Source organism: Thamnophis elegans, chromosome 15 (assembly GCF_009769535.1).
Source record: "Thamnophis elegans isolate rThaEle1 chromosome 15, rThaEle1.pri, whole genome shotgun sequence".
In the NCBI taxonomy this organism is placed as follows: Eukaryota; Metazoa; Chordata; class Lepidosauria; order Squamata; family Colubridae; genus Thamnophis; species Thamnophis elegans.
The window spans coordinates 29568534-29586031 of record NC_045555.1 but is presented as its reverse complement, the minus strand read 5'-3'; the positions used below and the strand labels follow the sequence as shown (position 1 = coordinate 29586031).

At 37.8% G+C, this 17498-nt stretch overlaps 1 protein-coding gene across 1 annotated transcript in view; it reads right to left on the bottom strand.

Annotated features, from left to right (window-relative positions):
- Positions 1-5474, bottom strand: part of MYOZ1 (myozenin 1) — a 28748-nt gene extending 23274 nt beyond the window's left edge. The window contains exons 1-2 of the mRNA XM_032231550.1: positions 5399-5474; positions 2046-2227 (exon numbers count right to left, since the gene is read on the bottom strand). Coding sequence (XP_032087441.1) covers positions 2046-2227; positions 5399-5474 — 258 coding nt within the window. The remainder of the gene's footprint in view (positions 1-2045; positions 2228-5398) is intronic.
- Positions 5475-17498: the final 12024 nt, after the last annotated feature.

The following is a 17498-nucleotide window of genomic DNA, read 5'->3' as shown; positions in this document are numbered from 1 at the left end:
ATCCTCAATGAACTGTACCACAGTCCATTTAGTGACTATTCAAAGTTACAGCAGGACTGAAAAAAATGACATGATGGTTTTTCACACTTAAGACCTTTGCATCATCCCCTAGTCATGTGATCAAAATTCAGACACCTGGCAATTTACTCATTTATTTATATTTATGATAGTTGCAGTTTCCCAGGGTCATGTGATAATCTTTTCCAAGCTTCTACTAATATAATGTATATATTTCCATAGAACTAAATAAAAATGCTAATTCTATGGCTTCTGATTAGCATAGGTGCTCAGTGACTGACATACAGTACCATACACAATGAGAAAGTACTGTGAATAGAGGCAGCAAGGAAGTTCTACTTATTTTTATACTCTTCATAATGATTTATGAGGTTGCAGTTGCCTATTCCAATACGTTGAAAATACTTAAAGTTTTAATATAAACGTAACTACTGTATTTCAACCATTTCCAATGCTTTTGCCTCAGAAGGAAATAGTTCTATCAGCAGTTGCTCCTGAAATTTTGTGTTATTTGGAAATGAATGAATTATCCATGAATCAGTATTTTCATATCTCTTTTTGCACCACAGAGGTATGGGAATCATATGGCGATGGCGCTTTTCCTGCTTTACTCTGGTGAAATACCAGAAGTTCTTGCCCCATTTAATGGGCAGAGTGGCTACTCAACTGAAAGACTGCTCAAATGAGCAGGAATGCAGGAAACTGAATCTGCATTTAATAATATTCCATTCAGTCAACAACCTATATGGGTTACCAGAATTTAGCTGTGAAAATCCAGATGACTGCAAAAAAGCAGCAAACAAAACTCTGACCCTGGCATCAGATTTTTTGCACCCCAGATTGGGAGCCCTACCTTATAATCATTCTATAAACAAACTTTCCCCTGAATAAAGAGAGAAACAGGAAACACAGAACTGAGAGCTCTCTTGTCTTGGGGCATCTTTGTCAGGCATAATCTTTTCTCATTCTTTGAAAGCCTTCATTTTTCTTTAGTATTCTTAGACTAATTCAGAAATTAAAAAAACAAAAACAAATAACTGCAGTATTAACAAGGGAGAACACTTTAGAAAAAAAGCTACATATGTAATGGATGGATGGATGGATGGATGGAAGGGAGGAAGGAAAGAAAAAGAAAGAAAGAAAGAAAGAAAGAAAGAAAGAAAGAAAGAAAGAAAGAAAGAGCCAACCTCCCCTGTATATTCCTATGGTTATTTCCACCAGGCCAAATAACAAGTTAAAATATGTCATGAGCTTAGAAATATCATTTATGTTGAGTTCTTAATAGCTGCATTCAACCACATCTTTAAACTGGATTTGTGAGAGAAATAATTATTTAGGTTCATATGAAATATTACATTATAAACCAATCAAATAGCTCTGGGTTGTGCAACATGCTAATCACAAAACCCTAATTAAGGTTCACAGAGGCCAAGTTTAACATGTGACATGGATGTGTCTGCTAGATTTTTATCTCACTTGATTAAATGTTGCATGAACACAATTATTTTATAAAATTAATTTCTAATTCAGAAAAGACTTGCATCTCTGAACTGAATGCAGTTTGCAGAAATGTATCCTGTCCTTCCAAATCTTAAGAAAGTAAGAAATTGTTTCTGCTGAACTGAACAATGTTTTGTCCCCACCTAATGAGGACGATCCATGAATGAAAAACAAAACAAAAACAAAAGCAATTTTTATACTCCATTGACAATGTATCAGAACTACAGAATAAAATGGAAGGATGGAAAATATAGAAAAAAACGCTTTCCTTTTCTGATGCACACAAATTTACTATTTTCCCCCCAAATGCAATTCTAGGTGCTTTCAAAAGGACAGGACTTAGAACTACCAGTTTTATATAGCTATTCCAACTTTTCCCTTTTAGAGATTTTATGGTATGGAAAAGAAGTAAAGAGTGTATTACACGTTGAAATTCTCTTTACATTTGCATATACGTATATTACCTAGATCCAGCCTGACAATATAAGTTTACCAGATCGTCCATTCCTGTACCTGCTTGTACCTACCACAGAATTGTTGGAGAAGGCATCAGGGTTGTTTTCATATATGAATTTCTCTACTCTCAGCTGTCGAAGTTTAAACATCTTGGATCCCCTGTTGGTAAGGAGAGAGAGTTCTTCTAACATCACATCCCTGGGAATGCTGATCTTCTTCCCGAGGTTCAGCTTGGACCCTTCTTGCGGCATGACTGAAGGAATTCAAAAAGAAGCATATTATAGAAGCAGCAAAACTTAACCTGTGTTGCAATTCCTCAGCCAAGGCCAACAGAACAACTCAACAACCTCTATTTACTTACTAAAATTTACTTTCCCTAACAGAATACACTCCATAAGGAGTTTAATGTCCAAGGATAGAAGTGCAAGAGAAAACCATGTACTGGAATTGCTTTCTCCCTTTCCCTTCCTTTGTTGAATATTTCTCTCTGAGTATCTTCATCTAGCTTTTTCTGGATCTGACATTATTGCTAGATCTTCAGGCCTACCTAGATTGCTATCTACAACTTAACCCAAAGGTAGCTTTGATTAATTATGTCCTGATCATGGCAAATGCAGATTACCTGCATCTCTGAATTGCTAGTCATTTTCACCATTCTGATTCAAGTTGAATTTGTCCTCCCAGGTTGCAGCAGTGGTAATATCTTCAACTTAAGCATGTTCTAAGGCAGGTGTTTATGGCAGTGTCACATGACGTATTGGGACTTTTCCCTCCTTTGCTAAACCGGGCGTGGGCCTGGCCAGTGCTTGACGCATCCGGCCCATGGGCCGCGAGTTTGACAGTCCTGTTCTAAGGGACTAATGTGGGCCAGATGCTTTGGCTGCCTCAAAAGCACCTGAAACACTCTCTTATTTGATGGAATCCATGATTAAATAATACCAATAATATAAATAAAACCTAAATATATATCTATCAAAATTTTAAGAATGTTTTTATGGAAATTCCTGGGATATTCCAAACATGGACTTAAGAACTGAAATCTCCAATAATGCCCTATAAATCTTTAAAAATGTTTATAAACGTTATCAATAGATTTGACGTTAAAGTGGATTTGTTAAAAACTTGGTATAAAAAGTATATTGGACCCCCAAAGAATGTATTTGAAAGACATCAAGTTTTTGTAATAGAGAGGTTAAAAACATTCAGAGTTCATTGGTCCATTGGTCCATTGGTTCATTGGTATGATGTGGTCATGTGATCATCTGATATCTTTTGGGAATTGTGTTAATGTATACTGTGTAAATAGATTTATGGAATAACCTTTCAATGTTAAAGATGTTAATGTGATATTGAATTATATACCAAAGCTTCGAGATCTGACTGTTTATCAGCAGTTATGGTTTTATTTACCTGGGAAATGAGGTGGGCAGTAAAAATAAATACTGTAAATTGAAAAATTGGAAAAGTAATATTATTTTAGATATTAAGGAATTCTTTTGGGAAATGGGTGATCTTCACACTCTCCTGTTGTTCTCAGTACACTAGTTTAACATCATGGTTTGAAAACCACTGTACCCATATTCCTTATTAAAGGCAAACAAAAGATCAATAAAACTAATTTCAGTAATAATTTTTCAGAACTGATGTTTGAAACACCCTTGCTAATGAGGCTACTCTGAAGTTTTTTAGTAGCTTTTTGTGTGAATTTCACCGTAGTCTAAATAAAGATGGGCAAATGCATACTAGAAATTTAATATGTGACAATTCCAACTCTCAGGGATATAAATTTCTCTCCTAAGCTCAATATTTTCTGTCCAAGATTTCATTTAACCTTCTGCCTCAATACGTCTGATGGCTGTAATCTTCCCTTTCTCCTCCTCCATCTCTGATTATAGGAATAGCAGTTAGACTTATACACTGCTTCATAGGGCTTTCAGCCCTCTCTAAGTGGTTTGCAGAGTCAGCATATTGCCCCCACAGTCTGGGTCCTCATTTCACCCACCTCGGAAGGATGGAAGGCTGAGTCAACCTTGATTCTTATTACTGATCACTATATCATATTTCTAACTTTCCCTGAAAAACCAGGCCAACCTGATTGACCTCACTGAACCCTAGTGGGATGAGGGGACATGTGAACATCTCCCTAGTATGCCACGTTATTAGGAATAACACATAGTTTAAGGAGTTGAGAGCACTTAAGAATTGCATCTCTGATTTGTTATCCTGTTCAGCACTCTGCCTGGGACATCAACTCCTAATTAAGTTAATCAAGTGGTCTAAAATAGTAAATTGAAAACTCCTGAGATGGTGACTGAGAGATTTCACAACTGAGACTGCCTTGTTTTAACCTACCTGAAGATGGGAAAAGCTATAAACTCCTGAATTCTCTGGGGCACATTCTTGCAGCTTCAACTGCTGGTCCTACATAAGTCTGAATTGTAATTATTATGATTGAAAATTATGGACATCTACAACATTTCTTCTCTGTGTCATCAACTAAATATAGTTATGCTGACTCCTTAGCTTTCTATAGAGCTGAATGAAATATAACAATTGACTTGTTGACATAAAAGCAGGTGATATAATATTAATAATGAAAATGCCTGAACTGATTTTCAGTGATGTTAATGGAAAACTGTGTCCTGTGTTAAGTCAGTGTGATGTGCAACTTTTCAAGCAGCACACAGCCAATGCAATCCAAGTCTGCACAATCAGATAGCAGGGCTTATAAAGCATTCTTTTCGGTTTATTTTATAGAATTGTTCCCACCTATGATAGCTGAACCACCTATATTTTTATGAATCTGACACATATTTTTCAATTCTTCAAAACTGAAGAAATGAACATTTAACTCAGAGCCTGCAGTATCCTGTATAAATCTGAAATGAAATTATTGGGGTGGGAGATCTAGATCTATAAAATATGTTCCCATACAAATTCCAGTGGCAGAAATCTGATGGACTTAAGGTAAGGTCTTGATTCAATGGTTCTTTGAAAGAGGAAACAATTTCTGCTGATCTTAAGTGTGTGATGTGATCACTTTTGAATCAAATCTTGAGATTATCATCAAGAGCAAGTATCTAATCTTACATTTTAGCAAGATACTGGGGTAGATGATTGCCTCTCCAAGCCACATACTGTTAAGGGAATTTTTACTTTTACATCCATGAGAAATGCCTGTATTTTCCTTTGGATTTCAAACTCTGGGATAATTTGTTGGAAACAAATTTGTTGGAAGCCATCACCATAATGTTACCATAATTTCCTTCTCCATCTCTTTGACTTATCAAAAACTGTAGTTCTACGTAATATGTCAAAGTGTTTTCTCTGGAAGAATAACCTCTATGTTTTTTTGGAAATCATTTTCTGGATACTAGGGAAGAACTATTGGGAAAGGAATGTGTGCTCATGGGGTATCTCTTACCTTCTTGGGTTAATTCTAAAATGAGTTTAGTAGGTTTTCTCTTCCTTTTGGGAGCTGGGGTTCCTGCAAGAGGCATGCTGTTCGAGGGTTTTTCTGTGTGAGAATGGAATAGTGGAATGAATCTGATTCTTGAAAGATGCAGAATGCAGAACTAATGCTGTTTCAGGATGGAACAATTTTAAATTCCACATATCTATAGATAAGGTGACAGCCATCTTTATGTCCCCAAACAAAAGGACATAAAAGTGCATACAAAACTCCTCAGGCAAACCCATCACCAAAATTGCTCAGCATACCAAAGAGCAAAAAATCATTCTTTGCTGATCAGAACCAGTTTGGAATATTGTATCCAATTCTGGGCATTCAAATTCAATAAGATGATGACAAATTGGAGCAGTTTCAGAAAAGGGACGCCAGCACGATGAGTGGTCTTTAAACCCAACTCTTCAGGCTGCCAAACGAAAGGGAGAGATTTCCTTCAATTGAGATTTTTAAATTCAAACTGGATGGACATCTGTCAGTGAGAAAGTTGTTAAATTAGATGACTTCAAAGGTCCCTTCCAGGATTATGATTGTACTAGATCTGTGATGGCGAACCTATGGCATGCGTGCCAAAGCTGGCACGCAGAACCCTCTCTGTGGGCATGCATGCCATCGCCAGCTCTTCTTCTGATTTAAAAAACAGGCCTTTTTTGGACTGTTTTTTGGGCTGTTTTCAGGCCAAAAAATGGCCTGAAAATGGCCTGAAAAATTCCGGAAATGGCACAAAAAAGGCCTGAAAACAGCCCGAAAAACAGCCTGAAAATGGCCCAAAATAGCCTGGAAAATGACCAAAAAACAGGCATGAGCGCACTGGTCAGCTGGTTTTCAGGTTTCTGGCACTCTTGCACACACACAGAGACATGCATGCATGTGTGTTCTGGTTTGGGCACTCAATGCCCAAAAGGTTCACCATCTCTGCACTAGATGATTTAAAGGTAATGTACTTATTGCAAGAGCTTCCTGTGTTGGCAGAATTAACTAGTTCCAAATCTAACATTGGTATTGTGTCACTCAGCTCCTGAATAACAGAGTTGGAAAGAAATTTTGGTTTGAATAGAACCTTGGATTGAATCTGTTTGGAGTTTGGTAAAGTTTTCCTGTCTTTATTACTGTCATTTCAAATTAAGGTTGGATTGAATACTCTCACATTAGTCTACTTGGCAGATTATTTCCTGTAACCTTAATTATGAAATTAAATTGCCATTCTGCAAATTTATTTTCTCTCTTTTATCTATTATTGTATTATTGTAATGAAATTATACTGTGATGTTATTGTATCAATGTTTATCTTTCTGCTAGTTAGCCTGTTATAATAAATTTGTATCCTTCCTTAATTGATTTATCATATACAGTTAATCAAAATTTTCTATAAAGCTATAGCAAAGTTTTTATCGCACTATGATACACCAAAGAATAACTACAAAGAGTCTGCTGCTTATGCTCAAAGATCAAAAGTACTCTGCTTCTCAGTATATAAGTTGCTTTGATAGGAATGTGGGAGATTTTTTACATGCATATATTTCTTTTGGGCTTCTTAGAGGCATCTTTGACTATTATTGAGTGAGACTGTTGTATTAGATAAGACTTTCTCTGACCCAGGAGGGTTTTATCATAAAAAAATCATTAAAAACCAAATCTTGATAGTGATTGTGGTTGCTCCTGAGTGAAATAATAGTACACGCTCTGTTGCCTTTTCTTTCCAAGGAGATTGCTCAGGTGCCCAATGCTCCTTTATTATATGAGGCAAAACTTTCTAAAAGTGTTGTTTGTTAGAAGAAAAAAGTGCAATGTATCACCACAATTATTTGCAGTGAAAGGACTAGGATCAAGCTTAATCAAGCTCCCAATTCCAACTCCTATAAAGTACTTAGCATAATGAATTTAGCCCAGTTTTCATAATGGAAACTGCAATGTAGCAAAACAGAATGAATGAACCAGAACTGAAAGTCATATTTGCTTCCTGGACCATAGTTTCCTGTAACCTTCTATGACATTGAAGTATACTAGCAATAGCATTTAGGTTTATTTACTGCCCCACTGCATTTTACTGCAGTCTCTAAGTGGTTTAGAGTGTCAGCTTTTTGGGTCAATTCAGTCTGGGTCCTCATTTCACCAACCTCAGAAGAATGGAAGGCTGAATCAACCTTGAACCCCTCAGTATAGAACTCCAGACTATGGGCAATGTTTAGCCTGTAATACTACACTTCAGCTACTGCACTACCAGGGCTCTTCTACTACTGGTACTATATAAAAACATAATCTCAAGGCATTTTAACTTGCCAATAGGAAAAGCAGTGAGGAATGGTAGTTGCCATTTACTGTCCCAAAAATATGATGTAGTAATTTAAGTAATCCAAGTATTATTAAAGGTATTTGTGATAGAATTGATAGGTGAGCTAGTCATAGTTCAAACACATAAAATTCTACATGGATAATTAACATTTAGTAGGCAGAACAGAAAGTCATCATACTCAGGCAAAGATTAGAATTTCTAGTCTGTCAGGACATACCGGTAAAAGGTAGAAGGATAAACTGCCATAGAAGTAGTTCCATTGCTGTTCTGCAAAACCTGATCTATTGGAAATAAGACCTTGCTCATTTAGGTTCTCAAAGTGGTCTTCCAGGGCAGAAAGAAGACAAGCTCCAGTGTTTGAACTGTCCTGTCTCACCTACAGATTAGAGAGGACTAATAGGTTTATCAAAATATGCAGGATTCCAGAAAATGGTAGGCATGCCTATCCAATTTTCAAACTGTGAGGAGACAACTTTGCTTGGATTTCTAATGCAGTCTTTTTCCAGGGCTCCTCTCCAGCTTTGTTATTAAAATCAAGGTACCTAGAATTGGATGGCCTTGCTTACATTACCATAATGATCTGCTGCAGTGCAGGGACATCTACCAGTATGAAAATGGCTGCCATAATTGGATAATCAGATCCTGGCCACTTTTTATGCAATGCTCCTTACTGGGAGTGGAGATTTGATAGCTGGGTTGCACCATTACCATTGCCACACTGTTAATCCTTCCACAGATGACTCTGCTGCAGTGCTAACCTGTCTGAACTTTTTATCTTCTCTTCTGTTTGATCCCCATTGGAACTGTGAATATCTATAGATTCCTAAATGTTCTTCCTGGGTTAGAAACAATTGAGCTTAGATAGATAGGTAGGTAGGTAGGTAGGTAGGCAGGCAGGCAGGCAGGCAGGCAGGCAGGCAGGCAGGCAGGCAGGCAGGCAGGCAGGCAGACAGACAGACAGACAGACAGATTTTGTGTGGTGTGGCATTGCAGCTATGTTGCATTGTCTCCATACTACGCATTGTCTTACATTTATGTATTTGAAGGCTATGGGACTTTTGCTGGGGGAGGGGAAGGCTCTGTGTTTTCCTGAGACATAGTGGCCAAAACACAATGTAGACTCATAGGTTTTGAACTGGAACATCCTGGCAACAAATCTAGCTAGATTACATGGTGGAACCATTGCAGAACATAGGTAGCTTTCAGTTCCCTAAATTTTTGATGCTGGAAGGGGTGGAAGTATTGTGTATTGGTGTGGAAATTTGTGTATCTGTGTGGATTTTGTTGTATGCTGTTTATCATGATTAGTTGTTAGTGGGATGTCATTTTCTCAAGGGTGTGGCCCTACCTCCAGTGAGGCCCTACTTCCAAAGCAGCACCATGCCTTCTTAAACCTTATTGAGCTGCCAAAAAAATTTAAAATCAGAAAAAAAATCTTGAGACACATGAACTCCAGGTGGCTGGGAGTGATTATTTTTTCCATTGGTAGGGAGTCCTGTCAGTGCTGGCATGGTGCTTCCTCCTTCCCTTTGGCTGCAAGTCCTCAGAAACTCTCTAGTGGCCTCACCTGAGACACAAGGGCTGCTTTGAGTAGCCAGGCTGGCTTTCCTTCTCCTCACCCAGGACTAACATGGGGAGCCAATTTGGGAAGAGATGGAGTAGAAGTTGGGAAGGCTGATTGCTTCATCCCTTATCATTGTGGTGAGCCTCTTATGCCATGGCTTCTGTGAATGCAACCACAGGTCACTCACTGAAAGAGGATTTCAGAGGTCTTAGGGACTATTTGACAGAGAGCCCAGAGCTGTCATATAGCCATATAAATCTTTTAAAAAATTGATAGAATAATTATATGAAAGAAGGAATAGGGTCACTGCGGAAAGAAGTATCTATACACATAATGGAGAATAAATGAAAGAATGGAGTAATAAATTATCCTGTTTACTTCAGTAAGTGAACATAGGAACTGTTCCAAAGAAAATATTAAAAATAAAGGGCTCTGGGGGAAAAAATAAGGAAAGTATTTAATTGCATTGACTCAAACATTTTTATTACTTTTGATGGTTTCTGTCCTTATAGATTCCATGGGGTTAAGACTAGGTTATAGGATTCCACTGATACAGTAATTGACACAAGTAAGTAAACTTACCTGGAGATCTTTTGACCCTTTTTCAAGATTTTGTTGATCAAGGATGTTGTTACAAGTTTGTTTAGCGGAAATGCACCTGTAGAAAGAATAATAAATATATAAGGGTACAGGAAAAGTTCTCTAAAATGACACTATGGCATTGGATAGAATTTATTCTGTCACCCAAACTGTACTTTGTCCTCTTTTGCTCTGGTCATTTCTTACCTTGAGTGTTCAGTTTGGGTATTATGTGTAAAGGGAAAAAAATAAACAAGTGGATGGCATGAAGAGAAAGATGTTCAGGAACTGGCAGATATAAAGTGAGATTGAGGGAAGTGAGTTTGTTCAGACTCAAGCAGAGAAAATGATCGTGGAAATGTGATATGTAGTATATTATACAACACTTCCACAACTCTTCAAATATTTGAAGAAGACAGCCCTGAGGTATTCTCCACCAACTGAGAATGGTCCACTATGGAATATTATATAGAATCTCTTATCTCATCCCTTTCTTCATTTTCATAATAGGAATGGAGAGGAAGGGAGGGAAAAGAGTGTTTCAAAATTATGACCAACTTGGAAGAAGCAGTCAAGGCCAACTGGATGTTTACTGAAGCATGCATGCAGCATTGCCAGCTTATTGCCTTCCCGCCAATCCTCATGGTTAAAAGAGAATACATTTAGAATTAAGAATCTGTGGCTTCTTTGCTTAATATCTATGTTTGGTTGGTTTTGAAACATCCCATGTGGATTTTTTATTTAAGGATCCACAAAGATCTAAGTTCCTACTAAGTATTATACCTCATTGGTTTACCCCAAGAACGTTTCTCAGTAGCTCTCTATTTGCCAACCTCTTAGCCCAAACTGTGGATGAGCTTTTATCTTGATTAAACATGATATGCTGCCATCAGCACAATTGAGGAGCCACAAGGAACATACCTCTCTTCTGACCTTTTTACTTATCTTGGCATAAGGATGTATACATTTATCTAAGTATGGCAGAAGCCTAAAAGGCAAAGATTCTGTTCTCTTTCTGCTTGCAGATAATGCAATAAACACTAGACCCAGTGCATTCCATGCAGTCAAAATTATTTATTTAAAATTATTGTAGTTAAATATTTGAGTTTTTATGCAATAGCTAGCATAAATATCCCAATATGTTGTTGGCTAATAGTTACCCTTGAGTTTGGTAGTTTCCTGACTGTATTTCTAGACTTTTTAAAAATGATTTGTACTATTCAAACTGGTAAACTTTTCTGGGAATCTCTTCTACTTAAAGTAGTTCAGTTTGATTGCAGTTAATGAATAGCGGGCTTTTCCAGTAACTAGAAATGTGGTGTTGCTTTTGGCTCCTGGAATGAGAAGATCTCCTGGAAATACCATTCCAGGACAGAGAATAATAATTTAAATTATATGAAGGCAAGTTCCAACTGAAAGTTAGAAAAACAATTGGACTTTTACCCAAGGAATAGGTAGGTTCCCTTGTATGTGAGGCTTTCAAGCAAGAGACTGGACATCCCTTGATCTGGGATGCTTTTGTTGGATTTCTGAGCCACAAGCAAGGCATTGAGCTTGGTATCCAAAATGGTGGGAGTAGCTTTGTGCAATGAAAATATGTGTGCCAAGAAAAACAGAAATAATATAGCAATTTAGAAAATGGTTTCTGGAGACTTGTACACAACCAAGAAGGAATATTTATTAGTGAGTTAAAGAAAGGCCTTGTAGACTATTAGACTACATGGAGCTGGGCATGTACAAAGGAAGGATTGTGTAAACAACAAGAAGGCGCTAGAAATGATGACATCCCTAAGAGTACAATTTAATCCGGTATTTTCAAATTTAGCAACTTTAAGATGTATAGACTTCAACTCCACAAATCCCCCAGTTAACAATGCTGGCTGGGAGATTCTGGGACTTGAAGTCCATACATCTCAAAGTTGCCAAGTTTGAAAGACAATGGTCTAACCAATTAGAGGAATGTTAGGTAGTTTCCAAGAAGGGGAGATAAAGAATGAAATGAAAACCCACACATCCTTTCCAGAGAGTCCCAAAAATTCAAAATAAAAACTGCAACCTTATGGTTGAAGGTTCACCCCTGCATCATGTGTCCTAGTGATTGACCCAAAGTCAGAAGACTAGAATAACAGATTTGTAAGGGACCTTGATGGTCTTCTAGTCCAACCCCCTGCTCAAGCAGGAGTGTCAAACTGAATTTCTTCAAGGGCCGGATCAGCATTGTAATTCTCCTCTGTGGGGCGGCCGGGGGGGTGGGGAGATGGGACAGACGCCTGCTGCAGCACTTTGCCAACCAAAACGGGGTGTGGAAGGCCATCCAGGCCAAAAATGGGGCGCAGTGGGCGCGCACTCCATTTTGGCTGCCAGAGGCACCATGGGCCAGTCCTTTGCTATTTCCAGGCCAGATCTGCATGCCAGATTTAAGCACCCCGCGGGCCACATCTGGCCCATGGGCCTTAAGTTTGACACCCCTGCTCTATACCATTTCAGACAAATATATGTCCAATCTCTTCTTAAAGTGTTGGAGCATCCATAACTTCTGGAGGCAAGTCGTTCCACTGATTAATTGTTCTAACTCTCAGGAAATTTCTCCTTAGTTTTAGGTTGGTTCTCTTCTTCATTAGTTTCCATCCATTTCCTTTTGTTCTGCCTTCAGATGTTTTGGGGAATAGGTTGATCTCCTTTTCTTTGTGTCAGCCCCATAGTTATTGGAAGACTGCTATCATGCCATTCCTAGACCGTCTTTTCATTAAACTAGACATACCCAATTCCTGCAACTGTTCGTCATATGTTTTAGCCTCCAATTCCCTAATCATCTTTGTTGCTCTTCCCTGCACTCTTTCTAGAATCTCCACACCTTTTTTATATCATGGTGACCAAAACAGGATGCAATATTCAAGTGTGGTCTTACATTATAAAGTGGTAATAACATTTCACGTGATCTTGTTTCTATCATTCTATTAATACAGCCTAGGCCTATTCTTCCTCATTTGACTTCCTCTATTGTTCTAAGTGGCTAATAGGGTTAAAATGTTTGTCATGTATGACTCTTCAACAGAAAAGGTTCCTGGCAGCCTTCAGATTCTATTATCTGGGGAGTGATTGCTTAGCTGAAGAGACAGTTTATTAGTGCTTCAGAACTCCATAATAGAAATAATATAAAATTAATTTGAGTTAACCAGATGATGGGTTGCAAAAATGGATTGCACTTTACATGGAGGAATAAATATATATATTTATTAATATTTATGCTTTAATATAAAGGAAAAGAAAAAAGAAGACAATTCAGTAAGAACACAGGAAGCAAAATAGAAAAACCATCTGATACACATGTCTTTTAATGCATTTTATTTTAAAGGGCATGGGTAGAATGCCATCTCTGGGATTTATGTGCCAATTCCCCTGAGTTTTGTGCATGTACATGAGAAAGACCATTTAAGCAATTTAATAAGAAAAAATAGAAATGGTCTATGCTAAGCATTTGACATACTCAAAAAGCCTCCACCTAGGCTGCAAAAATCTGATGCATTTGGGAGAATGTACAGTATGCATTCAGCAGTAAAATTTTAATATACCAATTTAATATACAAAATCACAGCTGTTTCATTTCTTTTTTCAGAAATGCTTGCTGCCGTAGAATCACAGCCTCTAACTAAAACCTTAATATTTCATAAATTGAACTTCATTAAATTCATGGTTTTTTTATTTATTGTTTGCATATTATGTCCAGTGGCTCAAGACTATATCAGGTTGAGCTATTTTATTTTCATTACATTTCTATTAAATTCATTGTGCCAGTTTGGTCTAGTGGTTAAGGCCTCAGGTTAAAAACTAGGAGTGGGTGAGTTCTAGTCCTGCCTTAGGCATAGGAGCTGGCTGGGTGACCTTGGCCCATCCAGTCCCTCTCTCTTAGCCCAACTCATTTCACAGGATGGTTGTTATGGGGAACATAGAAGGAGAAAGGAGTACTGTGCCTTATTATTATAAAAAAAAAATAAAGGCAGGGGAATAAATAAATTGAATAACTGAGGCATAGAGGCTATCCCAATTTTCTTTATTACTAAGAAGGGGTTTTAATGTTCCTCAGTCTAAATTATATCTGAGACTATAGGTTTGTTTATGTTTTCAAGCAGCTGCTTAACAATGAAAAATGAAGTCTTTTGTAGTGGGGCTTTCAATAGCTATTTATATTTTCAACCATTTTATTTCAGTTTCCTCTGCAGTAGTTCTTTTTCCATCATTATTTCACTAATAATTTCACCCTCTATAAAATATAGTACTAACATTTATTTTGACCTTCATAGAATGTATTATTGTTACATATGTTTTTTAAACAAAAAACAACAGCCCTTGTTTTTCATCCATAAACATTGACAGCCATATCTCTGCCTGCTTGTCTTTCCAATGTAGGCTATATGATATTTTAGAGAAAGTTAAACATGGAGATCCCAACTTCTCTTTCTTACCTAACCAATTATATTTAGCATCCAAACCATCTCTCTGACATTTCTCTATGTCATCAGCATCTACACTTTTAAAGGCATATTGGCTCTGTTCCCTATTTGGCTATCTAGATATATGAAGGCACTTTCATTGGAGATTCAAAAAAATACTATGAAATCTGATAGTAGCAACCTGAACATTCATTATATTTCTTCCATAAACTCACCACTATATAATAGTGTGTTCTATTATCCAATGCCTTTTCTTGGCTCAACATACAGTAATTTATCTATCGGATGATAGTTAAAACAAATCACAGATAAAAATATATGTTTTTACCAGACAGAAATTATGAAATATTATAATAAATGAAGAGATGCAATTTGTTGAACATTTATATCTTCAATATGGTCTTGAGATGAACCTTTCAAAGATTCCTTCTTTTTTCTTCTCAAAAAAAGATTGCAAGAAGTAAAAAAAAATCTTAATTTTTCATGGACAGATTATTTACACCAGAAGGTTAAATACTAGCATGGAAGAATTGAATGACAAAATCCTTAGAAATAAGAATATCCATATTTCTTATGTATCCAATTGCCTTGGAACAGAGGAAATGAGTAGCTCTTTTTTCCATATCCTGGAAGAATTGTTGATGCTTGAAAAAAGGAATTCACAAATCAATTTTATTTGTTTTGATTTGTTAACTCAAATTAATTCTGAAGCTGTGTGTGTGTTTAAAAATGAAAGAAACATTGAAGCTTCCAATTTTATAGCAAGAATTTTGCATAAGAGATTGGGCATTTGGATACCAAAATTTGAGTCGTAGTGAAATAAAGAGAATTTCCCTAACCGATGGTATAATTATAGAGTTCAGACATCCATTGAGCTGATTCCTCCTTCTATTTAAAGTAGAAGGAAAAACTGGCTAGCTAAACACCTTAATTCCATTGATTCAGCCATCTCTTCTCCAGAATCCAAACAGAATTCCAGGCATAAACAGAGAGGATTTATGAAGGGTACCCCTTTTCAAATATCCCTCCCTTCCTCCCTTTTAAAAGTTCACACAATAATTCTTGATTCCCATTCCTCCATTCTGGTCAGAGTATTGTGCTCTGCTCAAAGTTAATCTAATTAAATAGTATTTAATTTTTTTTATATGAGGTGTGAAGGCTGACCTTTGTGATGGACACCTTACGCAATGCATAGGAGGTCTCTGTTCTTCAGCAAAATGACTTCTGGGTGGGGTTTAATTACCAATTTAGATTCATTTTCCATTAGAAGTGTTGACTCTGTGTCATCTTTTTGGCATGCCAACCTGTCTCATGCAGTTACAAAATTGGGGGCAGCAGTAGAGAGAATAAAACTGGGACGTTTTCTTTTTGCATTGACAAGGCAGCAGTCATTCTAGCTGATCACATGGGGAATGGCAGGGAATTTCTGCTCTATTCGTGAAATAATTTAGCAAGCAGGACAGCCTGGGAGGAGGAAATACTGAAATACATCCAAGAAGAAGATCCAATCTCCTTTGACATTCATCAAGGCCAAGAAAGTGACAGGGAAAGCTGGGCTGCCATCCAAAATGCTCCAAACAGCTAATTCAGAATGCTAAAGCTTCTAAGGGCAGTCAGTGAAAATGTTGAATGGATCACTTCAATCATAAAGGGATTTCAGTGGATTCTTATAGCATTCAGAAATTCTAAGCGAGTATTTTTTCTATGGTCTTTTTTCCCTAATAGAAGAAAGGACTCCTGCTGGATTTGGTTGACAGAGGTCACTCCAAAGTAAGCCAACATCTAGTGCTCAGAGAGAGGAAAGAGGATTTCAGCAGAAATCAATCGATATAAGTGCTTCTGTTGGCACCCTTGTTTTTATCACAATGCTTTTTCTTGTTAATCCTCAATCCCAAAAGGCAACTGGTGGCAAATAATGCCGATTTTAGGCATTTTGTTCTTTTGTCTCTTTCTAATGATCTTTACTGGCCTATAACCACAGAGAGGACTCACCTTAGGCACACATCCACAGGCCGCTCGGCGGAGCCTCCGGTAAGAAGAGCAGGGATTGGCGTCTCCAGGTCCCTTGTTTGGCGAATTCTGCAGGGGGCTTGGTAACCGGTGACCCTCCTGGGTCCGCACACCCTGCTCCTGGTCTGCACAGCACAAAGTGCTGATGGGGAGTGCTTTGCATTTGACTCTTGGAGACTTTGCTCACACAGGCATCCTGGAGTTATTAATAGTTAATGGGAACTCAGAGTCCAAGGATCTCAGATAGCATTAGCAGGGGCAAAGCTGGGAAGGGGAAAAGGATACTTGTACACCCCTCAATAAGCAGCTCCGGGACCCCATCTGAACATCCTCCTCTTTCCACAGACAGCATTATTTACATTTTTACAAAGATGATGTATACACCATGTGGTTCCAGTAAATCCCATAAACCCATCAATGGTAGCAGGGCAAGCAGTGCTCCAGGGCTTCACACTACGCAAGTTAATAGACAAGGGGTGTAGGGGGTGGGAAGATTCAGGCAGGTCCATCAGGATGGCTCCACCTGTAGCAAATGATGTCAGATGGTTATCTGTTGCTTTTTTCCCTATTCTTCAGTCTTAGAAGAAAGCATGCTGTTTTCCAGTTTGCAGGCTTATCAACAGAAGAATTAAATAAAATATTTAACTGTAAAAGCCATTTATAAACTGCCTATGTAAAAAGGTTTTCTAATGTGAAGGAAGCGATTAAGCGATGAAAGGAACTTTTCCTGAAAAAAGGAAAGGTTGAGATGGGAAAAATGTACAGAAGGAATAGAAGAAACAGCAATATAACTTCCCCCCCCCCCTCAAAATCATAAATATGAAAGACCAGACAGAGTTAAAAGGCTACATAGAAAATATTTTATGTTGAGAACTCCTACAAGCCAGTGGTAGGTTACTAACCGGTTTACTACCGATTCAGTTGTGCAGGTGTGTGTGCTTGCATGCGCGCAATGCTTCTGCACATGCGCAGATTCGACTGGGTAAGTGGGCAGAGCCTGCCGCTGCCAGCACTACCTGTTCGGCCGAACCGGGCCGAACCGGCAGCAACCCACCTCTGCTACAAGCCCAGCTTGAATAAATGCACTCTCTATCTCTATCTGCAATCAAATTCTATTCATATATTTAATGAAATCAGAGTTGTTCGAGGTCGAAATGGAAA